Source organism: Pelmatolapia mariae, linkage group LG6 (genome assembly GCF_036321145.2).
Source record: "Pelmatolapia mariae isolate MD_Pm_ZW linkage group LG6, Pm_UMD_F_2, whole genome shotgun sequence".
Taxonomy (NCBI): Eukaryota; Metazoa; Chordata; class Actinopteri; order Cichliformes; family Cichlidae; genus Pelmatolapia; species Pelmatolapia mariae.
The window spans coordinates 42,775,020-42,787,579 of NC_086232.1; the positions used below are offsets into that span (position 1 = coordinate 42,775,020).

Genomic DNA, 12,560 nt, shown 5'->3' on the forward strand with positions numbered 1-12,560 from the left:
AGAAGAGAAGTTAACATAATGCAGCAGTCAGGCCTAACTGTAAACTTTGGTAAAGAAGAAAAGTTTCCCTTTCTACTTTTAGAAAGTTCATGAACCACACGCCTGCAGTCTGAGAGCAACGTGCCCTGCTGGATACTCTGAGAGCCATCAGACACGAAAATACTACAAACTCCTGTTTATATTTCAGTGAAGATCTTTACATCGGAGGGTCTTTACCTCACAGTATGAGGCGCCTCGAGGCAAATGTTTTTGGGGATTTGACTCTTTATAAATGAAACTGATGTGATGCGATGTGAAGGTACGGAGCTGCAAAATGTATCTCTGATATGTATGCATATCAGTGCTAACAGCTGACCTGACCTGGCTACCTCCCTGGACAATTATTCTTTTATTTATTTATTTATTTATTTATTACGTCGTTCCTTTTTTGCTAATACCCTTCTTGCGCTTTAAAAAAAAAAGCCGCTTTAAAGTTGTGTGCTTGGTGCCGACATGGGCCAGTTTCCAATTTCGCTGTACTATTGTACTATGACTGTGCAATGACAATAGAGAGTTATCTTATTACAAATAAAATGCCCCCCTGATACAATATGATAGATTAATGTTAAAGCAATGCTGCTGTGGCTAACCAGGATGCTGATCTGTAATGTCAGGCAGTTTAATCTTCGGGGGGTTCATGGAACATTTAACATGAAAGTGAAAAAATGTGAAATGTTTGCTTTTGGGGAAATGAAACGGTCATTAAAACTAAAGCATGTGAGACATTTACAGGAGAAACTTCTCTTTGCTGGACCCGCTAACGACTCAGTAAACTCTAACAAGCAACTGACAACTGCACTCGGCTTTTTTTAATGTGCAGGGGTTTACACAGTTATGGAAAAATTCTGATTTAAAAAATCTGCAGTGGAGTAAGATTGCACTCTGAAATAGAGGAATATGGAAAACCTGAGGAGCAGCATGTTCCCCAAGCAGATGAATATGTACTAAAAACTCTGTGGATAAAAGCAGTTTGCAGTCTGGGACTGTAGGAAAAATGGCGAACTTTAAAAGTTAAAAAAAGACACATGTCTTAAAAAAATTGGTAAAGGTCAAATAATTTATCGGAGGGCGGCGCTGGGTGTCAGTCTAATGAATCATTCCGCGTTCCTTTTTACTGTGAAGTTCTTCCACTAATCAGCCGAGCCAAACTGAAATTACTGACTCCCTCTGACCTCACACTCCCTTGAATTCTTCTATAATGATAATTAATGACACTGATCGGTTGTTTGATTGGGGCCAAAACACGTGAACTCCTGTTAGGGCTTTGGATCAAATCTGGAAGAGGATTGGAAAGCCTGGAAAGCAAAGCCAGGCTGTCATTGGCTCCTTTTGTTTTTTGCTGTTTGTTGTTGGTTTACACTAGAGGGCAGCTTGATACTGTCCATGCGCCGTGATAAGGCGCTCGCTGTGCACATGTGGTTTGCACTTATTCCATATTTTAGACGGACAGCAGAGGAGACTCTCAGATTCTAGCTAGGCCCACACACCTGCTCTTTTATTATTTTTCTATCATTTTCTTTCTTTTGTCGTCGCGCAAAATTCCCCTTTTTATATAAGAACACTGACAGAATCGTGACAAATCCGATTTTACTGAGAACAACAGAGCGTATAGCATTTTAAATGACAGCTTTTTCTTTTTTATTATTATTATTAAAAACAAAGTCATAAAATGATCTGAGCACTTGTGGGGGTGGGGGGAGTTTGAGCTCGCTGAAGAGGATTATTCAGCCGCTGATGACAAGCCAAAAGCTCCATTCAGGATTCAGATCATCTCCTCCTCCTCACCATCATCATCATCATCCTCACTGCTGCCCCGCTGGCTCCACACACCTGTGCTCCTGCCGCCTCTTCCGCTTTGGTCGCCGGTGATGACCGGAGGACGTCGTTTAAACAATAAAAAATCGTTTCTGTGCTGTCTCAACAAGCTGCCAGCATCAGTCCAACCGGCCGCGGTGAATTCCTGTCATGGGCAATAATGTTTCGGGCATCTCGACGCTGCACAGAGGTCAACAGCAGGGCTTCCACAGACTCCGGAACTCTCAGAAAGGTGAGTTACCTGAACACGCTTCATAGTTGACGAGTTTACGTCACTGGACTGAAACTGTTGGTAATGCTGATGGGACGCGTGTAGAGTTTCTCCTGCTGCTCCGGGATCAGCTGAGTGGTGGTGCTGAAGAACAGCTCCCGGCTGCAGGAGGCGGGCCTGCTGCCTGTTCGGGTAGATGGTCGTGCTGGTTGATGCCGGGAGGTGCATGTGCACATTTGTAGGGGACATTTGCAGACACGTCAGCACTAAAAACATGGAGCTCGAGGAGTTCTTGATACTTCTGTAACATTGCCCAGCCAAGGATGCCTCAGTATACTTGCTTTTTTCCTTCTTCCTTAACGAAGAGCTGTATGTGAACCACGAGGTCAAGCAAACACTCGGGATGTTCGGATCTCAGCCGTGCAAAAGTCCGATATTAGGAGTTGTTCCTGGTTTCGCGTTTGATCTTAACATAATGCTATGGGACATGTTCTGATGTCACCTCTAAATTATAAAAACATCTGGTTAAAGAAAAGTAAAGTCAGGATGAATTTATCATTGATGGATCGAGAGGTTACTTTCCCAAATAAAACACACATAGGTGTCCTGATCTGAGAAAGAACCGTCCTCATGCTGCTCTCTGACACCACAGGAAAAGGGAACTAAATAAAGAACTGAAACGTTGGATGCTGTAAATTTCTCAAAGGTGCTCAAAGGTGAGAGCACTGTTACCAAAATGCAAACAAAGAAGTCATAAATCGTAGGGGTGAATAATTTACAGCAGTCTAAAGGTTTGCAAACATTTAGTGTATTTAAGCTGAAATACAAAAGGCTTTATCTCCTGTAGGAGTTTTTATTACTGTGCAATCCTTTAGTGAAGTGCTGGGAGGTGACACAAACCGCACAAACATCAGAATATTTTTTCTGTTAGTGTCATTTCTTGTCATTTTAGCTATGTAAATGTTATATATATTATATTTTATAGTATTTAAAGTAACAAAAATGAAATACTCTGTCATCCAGTTTCAGCTGAAGTGCAGCATTTTAATTCTACTGTTTTCTAGTTTCATGTATTTGGTTTTACAGCATTACATTAAAATTAAAATAATTTTTTGCATGACACTTTAGTAACATTTTTTAGGAAAGTTCACTTAAAGGTTTGAGAAAGCTCACCTGTAGTATGAAGCTAAGGCTTCTGCAGTGAAGGCTGAATATGTAAGTAAACATGCAGTTGTACGGTTGCGTGTCTCATTACACTTCAGTGATTTTTTTGAAGCCTCTGCAGTGGCTCCATGTCTCTGCTGGTGTCTGGATTCAAACATGGCGATGACGATACAATTTAGTTTTTATTGGAAAGCAAAAGTTATAAATGGATAGCATCTCTTTAGATTTGGTAAAGAAATATTCCACTCAGCGTCCCATCTTAGCTGAAACTGTCAGCGGTTCTTCTTTGCTTGCAGACCGTGTTAGCTAGCTTCTTAACTTGCAGGTGCGGCTGTCTGTTTAGTTTGGGCTGAACGTTGGTGTGCAGACCACAGCTTCAACCAGATTCAACAAAGTTTACTAGAAGCTGAAGCGATGTGTGGGCTGGATTACAAATTTAAAAGGCCCAGATTTGGCTCAGGAGCTTGAATACTGTCACATGCAGACAAGAAGCGTAATTATTTTCAAGTTATCTTTATAGTTTCCTTTGTTGTGTTGAGTAAAGAGAGAAAATTGTATTTTTCGGTATATACTGTATGGTAAGTGGTTTGCTTTGCATGTTTTATTCACAGTATTTATAAGAACAGACCACAGGTGAATCGTTTAATCTAAAGCTAAAGAATAAACTGTGTTTGGTGCAACCAAAATGATATTCCCTGCAGACTGGCTCCTTTTTCCAGGACCCACTGGACTGCGTCCCACGTGTCCAATCATGCAAATTACAAAACGGCCCACCTCCACGTTGCTCGCCCTGATCTCGCTGCTACATCTGGATTACAGAGGGGGGAGTGGTGGGCCTGGGGGAGCGGTTTAAAATGAAGCTGTCTGCAGGATAATCACCATAAGTACACAGTTTGCCCTTCCACGTTCTCCCTCTATCCGCAGCACGCGTTCCGAGCGGTTATTTTCACATCACAGGAACGAGTGAGTCAGGCGAGGGGAGGCGAGGCGGCGCATCAGAGAAGAACAGGGACAATTATTCAGCCAGGTTGCCTTGACAACCACCCATAACATGTGCAACAGTTCCCATGGTGATGGATTCCAGAGTGCGTTATCAGCGGGAGTTGATGGCTGATTGGGATAAGAACCAGACGACGTCACCGGCAGCCGCTCGGTGATGAAAGGATGTGTTTGTGCTCTGCGTCCCGGTTTATTAGGCTGCTGCTGGGACGGCGCGCAGTGATTAGTTGGATGTGGAACAGAGATATTCGCAGATCAGAGTGGGGCTGAGACGGCGTATATGTAGGCTGTTATGTTGGCTATTACCTCCCCACGTCCGCCGCCACCCCACAGCCTGCACAACTCAAACACACACTCGCTTCTTCAGCAGAGACGTAAAATCATTGGTTTTACCTGATAAAGAGACCTCTCAGAGAACTGCTGACTCAGCTTTGGAGCAGTGACCCATTTCTCTGTCAAATGAATTAAAGTACTACATATACCGAGAAACGACAAAAGTACTTCATATCAAAATACTTGTTTAAATTTAAATGATTTGGCAGGTTTTTTTAGCCTATTTACAGCCTGACACAAGCATAATGTTAGAAAGTAGGAATGGCTGCATATTCACACTCATAGCGCACAAACAGCAAAGAAATCTGCAAACAGATGTAGCTGCAGAAGACAAGCGGTGCGATAATGTGTGCGTCTTTCTAGAAATCTAGTTCTGCTAGACAAAGACAGAGGCAGACGTGGGGAAATCACATGCGCCAGAACAAGACGTAGAGTTCTTTCTCGTGGTTAAATAACCGTTTAGTTTCAACCCTTTCTCCATCTTTTTTTAGAGCCAAACACCACATCACTCAGAACGTCATGCCCAGTGAAGTCATCAATGTCTAATACACACAAACTTTCAATTCAGTGTTATTTACACAGCGCCAAACCACAGGAACAGTCGCCTCAAGGTTCTTTATATTGTAAGGTAGACCCTACAATTATACATACAGAGAAAAACCCAAATGACCCCCTATGAGCAAGCACTTTGGTGACAGTGAGAAGGAAAAACTCCCTTTTAACAGGAAGAAACCTCCGACAGAACCAGGCTCAGGGAGGGTGGGGTGACTGGTTGGGGTGACAACCAGTGCAACTAACTGAATTTGCTTTCACAAGAGTAAATTAGTTTGTGTCCTTTTTACTCCGTAAGGACTCGTTATCAGTGAAAGAAGGCAGCAGAGCACTTTCAGTGCTATTAAATGGCAGCTACACAGTAAGATGTACAGAGGCGACCAAACACAGGTAAGATATATGTGACAAAGTTATACTTTGCACTGTGTGTGCAAACAAGATACTGCAACATTTGCTGATCTCAGGTCATATTAAATAAGACATAATGTTGACTTTGATAACTCTAAGGTATGCACACTGACAAATGAGCGTGCAGCTTCACAGTCACATCTCCCCCTCACCTCTCACATCCAGTTTCAAATGATGATTCCTCATCGTAGGGCTTCGTATGCTTTTGGGTGGCTGTAGCTGAAGAGGTAAGGCAGGTTACCCTAGCATTGGGCAACAGCCTAACCCCAAGTTGCTCTCCCGTGCATCAATTAGAACGTGAATATTAGATAGAAAGCCCATAAGCACAGAAAAAAGTGAATGAGGCCTGTATAAACCACTATAAGTGCTCGAGTAGAGTAGAAACGCTTTATACAAACCAGTCTCTCATATCAGTGATGATCCTCTACATCAGAGTTTGACAAAGAAGTTGATGTTTACACTCTCCGGAAGTTGGAGGTCCAAGGCGAAATCACAGATCTACAGAAACAAGTAGTCACAACGACACTTTGAAGGACTGGGAGCAGGCCAGAGGTGCTAAACTTTAGGTTTCATATTTTTATGCACAAAGTCACACAAATGTATCCTTCTCTTGTGCACACAGATTAGCAGTTTGTAAGCTCAGTGTGATGAAATGTGTCCTCTTTATGGATTTTTCTTCTTTGGCTTCTGCAGGAAGTTCAGAGTGCTGCAGGTGCTTTTCACTTAGAACTTTGGGGCACAGCCCATGTAGAGACAGGAGGGAGGAGCTAAACAGTCTGAGCTGTACATCATCACTTTTTCATTAGCACAGGCTGATTTAGTTTCCACCACATGATATTACTGCGAGGGCACCACAAGGGCATGTTGTTACCTCACACACACACTGACCAACACAAACACACAGATGACTGGTTCACATAGTACTTTTCTGTTTTTATAGCGTGTACTGCTGATAGTGGACGTTGTGGTTATCTCAAACCTAAACTGAAGTCTGGGCTGTTGTATAATTTTTATCTGTGCAGCATTCGACACATTGCATCCTCAGCTTCTCCGCCTGGTCAGGGGAAATCAGGCAGGAGTGGAAACTTATTCAGGGATCTAGTGGGGCCCGTGCCTCGATGGGTTAGGGCTGTTTTGGTCATGAAAGGGGTCAGGTGGTTATAATGTTATGCCTGCTCAGCATCAGTTCAGTTAGAGAGTGTTTCTGTGGAACTCCATGATGGTTACCAGACCAGGAAGACTGTTTTACCTGAAGTCTTTTGAGCAACATTTATTTTAACAACAACATACGCCTCAAGAATCAAGAATTGAGCTACTTGAGTCATACATTAGTGTTAACATAGTAAAACAGCAAAAACTACACAGAAATTTAGCTAAAATACTACTTTTGCACGTAGGTCACAGCACCTGAAGGGCAAATTCTGTGTTTTTGTAGCACAAGATCAATAACCGAGTAACCAAAGCAGATGATCCACTAACTTGTTAACAGTTATCCTCCATAATGTTGGCAGGCCTGTTTTGAAATAGAACGAGCAGCAAACTGCCCTCCAGCTGGATTCTTTCATACCCACTGGAGACCATAAAGCATCATCATGTGATGTTTTTATGGCTTTTATAACTGCTCTGGGTTTTTTCTCTTGCTATTATCTGGCTTTAGTTGTTTTGTGCCTGATTGTGGGCTTGATTTTCTGAGAAGGAATGCTTTGTGGTCTGAAGGCTCTCCGGGGAAAATAAACCCTTTTACTGTCTAAATTAAAGTGCCTGATTAAATAAAATGTATAATTAGCTTTATGCTAAATACCCTCTGTTTGCTGATATGTGCTACAGGTGCTACAGAAGTAGAACATGTTGTAACTCCTAGTTTGGTGGTATTTTTTTGACATATTGGAAATTAATGAGCTCCAGAGTTTGTGTGTAATAGGAAACTGTTAGTCATCTGAACTTAGGACAAAGCCTAATCAGAATTAAGTGCACTTGGTCTCTGGGGAGTGGTCATTAAATGAAATGATCCTGTGTGAGTTTTGAAATTAGTGAACCATATTTCACACGGGGCACAGTTGAGTGGAGTCATAAGACACTAATAATATAGCCAAGGAAATATTCAGGAAACAGTTTTCTCTGTTTCTTTTTGCAGCCGTGACCTCTCTGCTGCCTTTTTGGTGATGTTTGACCTTTCTTATGCAACGTGGCGTCTCGCCTGGAGTGTTTCTGAACATCCTTAACACCTGCCTAAATAAGAAGCGCGGCTATGGAGAGGTGATACAGGCGCTTGACTCCTGGGAGGACTGGAGCTCCTCGGGCACTGTAATGCAGCTTTCACACTTAGTAAACAAAACAACAAAAAAACCGACAGCCAACCCAGACAGTTGGCTGTGCTGGATGAGCTCATCAGGTTAGACCATGTGTCATACTTATATAAGACAAGGAGCTATTTCAAGATAGTTATTAATGCGTTTTGTAATGGTGATGCATTGGTTTACTCTTGAAAAATGCAACAATCTGCTTTGTTACAATGCGCCCGTGTCATTGACGGTCACAAATATGAGGTGAAATTGATAAAATGCTCCATTTTTTATTTCAAGCACAGTGAATCTGTGATGAATGTATTCGTCTAATGGCTTTGTGGTTGTTTTATTTTGCAAACAGGACCGAATATCAGAGTTCTCTGTTAATCACAGATACCGGAAATGTGTCGAAAGCATGCAAATGCATCATTTTGTCCCCCGTTATGATGGGAATACTTCCTGCTTGTGAGCACAGTAACAGATTTATGTTTTAATGGATCTTTACGGTGGAGAAGAGCAGCTCATGGAGAAGACTGCAAATGGAATAATTAAGCCTGCTTCATCTGTGCTCGTGTACATGTACAGTGTGTTCTCTGAGAGCCTGTTAAATCATGTAGCGCTCAGAATAGTGTGTTTTTCTGATGCAGGAAACAGTATGTTAAATTTAGGTCAGTGATTCATACTTTAGTGTTAGTTAACCCTTTCCAAGCACAAAAGATCCTGCAGCCGGACCAGACTGTGGGCGAGCGCAGCTCACTCAGTGAAGAGCTCATCTGTTTTGTTTAAAACTGATGCAGAGCTGCTGAGATTTAATTCTGATGCATCAGAGATGCAGTCGAAAGCTTTCAGAACAGCCTAAATAAACGCCAAGCTACCCAGTTATGTCTGAGAAGCTATTTATTCTTATACATACAGTTCTGATTAGAGGGAAATATAAACGGATTTCATTTCATATTGTGGCCTGATCAGGACTACCACAGGGGAGCGGCACCTTCAGCAGAGTTCTGACAAAAACCAAACCAAGAAGTCACTGCGACGATGTTTACTGCCCGGCTTTAGTTTATTGTGTTAAATTGTTGGATAATAATAGTCAGCACTAGCTGGGTAGCCAAATGTATTTCTTAGACTTAGATGTGGAATGCTGTTGTTAATGATAATCACAATTTTCCATCAGTGTAAGAAAAGAAACAGAAAGAGTGAGCGATGTAACAAACCTCCTGCGTGACAAGTAGACGTGCTGTCCTAAGATCTTTGATTAGCATCTTCAGCACTAACAGCCCAGAGACTGTATATAAAAGATGGACAGAACCACCATGACTTTGATTATGGTTTCTGTAATCCATCAGGTTGGTTAGCATTCATAACCTGAATGTGTGCATCACACAGACACCTGCCTACTAAAGCAACAGATTGGGATAGCACAGACTTTGACAGTCTGCAGCTCAGAGTGCTCTAAAATGGACCGACACTGCAAACCAAAGTGATCCAAGAGGGTTAGCAAACTGAATTAGCAGGGAGCTGCTACAGCTCACGCACAGCAGACACAATGCTAATTTTAGGCCTTGTCCTCCTCCTGTTACTACAACATTTCAAACGAATCCGTTCTCAGAAGCCTAAATAATAATTTCTCCCACACATGAGTGCTTTATTAAGACTTGTGTCTTCCAGCACTAACCTTCGTGTGCCACCTTTCTTCTTGCTTTGTTGTAGCTCCTACATGAAATCAACACTTGCTCCACTGACTCTCTTTCACGACACATAGCCAATCAGATGTTTCCCCATAATAGAGTATAAACTGTTTAAACTAGTGCTTTCCTAGCAGCACCCCTCTGTCCTGTTTACTACAAGTAAATGTCTACTTTTTAATTCCTCATTCAATGTCATTGAGTGAAATAAATCACACTGTGTCTTAGATTTTCCCTAGTCAGTCCTGTAACATACAGGATAATGGTCACTTCAAAGTGTCCCTATAGTGGTCCATGTGGTGAAATAGATCCAGTGCAGTTTCTTTAATGGTATTGATGTTTATCTTTGTGCTCCTGGCATCAATTATAAAAACCATCTGACTCCAGTCCAGCGGTTCTTCCACTGCCTGGCTAACATAGTTGGCTTCGTCACTTCCCCATAAGGTCTCATGTGCATCGTGTCCCCACAGAACACAAAGCTTTCTACATTTCTGCTTCTAGTTCCACCAGTTTATTGACCTCTAATTTGCATGTATCATAGAAATTTATGATAGCCAGCTTTTCCTTTCAAGCCACACACTCTTTACCAAAGGTGGCACAACCACCTCCCACCCCACCTTCCCTGTCCCGTCTCATTGCCACATACCCACTCATGATTAAATTTAAACAGGGTGTTAGCCATGACTCCTGCATACATATTAGGTTCGATCTCTCCTTTTGACTGTAAATGAATCACTTGAAGTACCGACCAATGACAATCAAGTGTGTTGTGTTCCAGTGTAGGATTAACAATATCATTAATACAATTAATACCTTCTTTGAATTCCCCTCACCTCACCCGTCTGCTAAGAAGGGTCAGGTAGGTAGAAGTCATGGATTTGTATGCTTTCCGTCTTGGAGTTGAAATTAGCATTCATGTCTCCTGCTATGAAGGTCACTATCCTTCTTTTCTCTTTCAGCAGCTTCCTTTCAACTTCTTTCATGACACTTGCAGTTGTTTGTCCTTCCCCACACCCCTTTCTCCTGTCCAGCCATCCAGACAACCTCAGCACAGCCTTGCTGCACTGAATCCTGGCAGGCAACATTGTGCTGACCTCCAGAGTTACAGAATTTGGGTTTCCACATTTCCTGTGTTCGTGTCATCCAGCACATCTTGTTCATATTCTCTTGCCTTTCACGAGCTAGCAGTGTGCACAAATGCCCTGCAACTGAAGCACCTTTGTGGTGAACAGATTTCGTCACAATGAACCTTTTAAATCTCTCAAAAAGGTTATTTTGGAGTATTCTCCCCCAGCACTGTTTCTGTATATTTCTTTCTTGGGCCTTTTTGTTATTCCTTTTGCACTCTTGCCGCTAGGTTTTCACAGCCTCTGGTTTTCAACCAGCTCCATCATGCTAATGCTAAAGGGTACTCCTGTAATCACCCCTTTACTGCCACTTGGTCTCTGTACTCTAGCTTTCACAGCTCTTCAGATTTTGTCTTTTTACACACTTGTAATATTTCCTGCCTTTTCCACCTGGGTATCTGTGTTACACCCAATCAGCAGGTTTCCATCCCCTAACACACTAGCATGCTTGTGTTGTGAGTCATTTTCTTTATTCCACCATCACTCTCAAATATCACCACCACGTGAAGGGAATTCATCGTAGACCTTGTTACATAGCCCTCACAGTCTTGCTCTCTGATCCTTCCATGTGAGCCTCTGTCCTCCTCCTCCTCTCACCAGGCCTAAGACCTTCTTTCACCATCTGCTGCCTTTCATTTCCTTCCCCCTCCTCCTCAATCAGATCTGTGTTTTTGCATCCATCCTCATCAACATCTCTCTCCACCACGTAGCATATTACTACCAGACCTATACGGGCCGTTCGCCGACACTTCCACGTTAAACTCCTTACTCAGCTCACCGAATGCCAAGTTCACACTTCACAATCCAAAGTCTGTTAATCCTTTCAAACAAACTCTCACAAAAATCTCTCTTTTATACTTTACCCTTAGCAGTATGATCATCTTTGTATCAGTTAACATGGGAATCTATGGGGTCTTAGGTGTGAAGCCAGCCCCAAGAGGCCATTAGAGGAACTGCATTTTTTGGCTCTTGACACATGGCTGCAGCTTTGTTAAAACATGATCAACAGTTGTGAGCATGACCAAGAAAAAAATGAAAAAGGAGGGATTAAGTTTTTAATGAAACAAACAAGAATCAGATGGAAACAAAAGTAAATGACCAATAAAATAAAAGGTAAAGACTCCATTATTGTAGGGGCTTTATCCTACAATATAATTAAGTGAAAGTATAATTGCATCATAATTAAGTGATTTTTGCAATAAAAATAACATTTTAGGATAATTGTGCATTCTCATGCATCGCTGATAATGGCGTGTTGGATCAAATATTGTCATTGAAACAGAACACAAATTAATTCTGTGATGAGTCGCTCTGCAGTGTGGAGCCACTGTTTTGAAACAAAACGTGACTTGGGGAAGCCAACACCATGGCCTAATGTGACCTAATGTAAAATGTCAAATAAAGAATTGTTTTCCGCTCCGAGACCACCAAGCCAATTCCAAATTACTTTCCTCCATGGCAATGGATCAAAAAGAAGCCTATCAGCTACACAAATAGTTTTGATTGCACAATTTAAAAAAAGAAGAAGAAGAAGTTGGGATGGAAGTCATAAATGTGGAAGTAAATGCCGGCAAAATGCCAAGTCAATCAGCATGTGAAGTGATGCTTTGCTTTTTCTTGCATGCTAGCAGTGAGAACATTGTGACAGGAAGGTGATTATTTTCAAATTAAAATGGGTGAACAACGCCTCATTTAAAATTCATTTCACACATTGTAGCATGCAGGGAAACACCGATGTGCAGCTACAGTCTGATCACTGTAATAAGAAAAATGAGTGCAATTCAGTAAAAATAACATCTGACACAATGTTTGCAGCCACTTTTTATAGTGTGTATGCAATTAAGATACAATTACCTTGAGGTATTTGTTCACTGCATGAGAAAAGGATCTGGTGCCGGATCACGACATGTTTAACTGAAACGACCTCATCATTTTTCTGAGA

At 41.9% G+C, this 12,560-nt stretch overlaps 1 protein-coding gene across 1 annotated transcript in view; it reads left to right on the top strand.

Annotated features, from left to right (window-relative positions):
- The first annotated feature begins 1,752 nt into the window (after nucleotides 1-1,752).
- neurl1aa (neuralized E3 ubiquitin protein ligase 1Aa) overlaps nucleotides 1,753-12,560 on the top strand; it is a 77,149-nt gene continuing 66,341 nt past the window's right edge. The window contains exon 1 of the mRNA XM_063477029.2: nucleotides 1,753-2,086. Coding sequence (XP_063333099.1) covers nucleotides 2,005-2,086 — 82 coding nt within the window. The 5' untranslated portion in view covers nucleotides 1,753-2,004. The remainder of the gene's footprint in view (nucleotides 2,087-12,560) is intronic.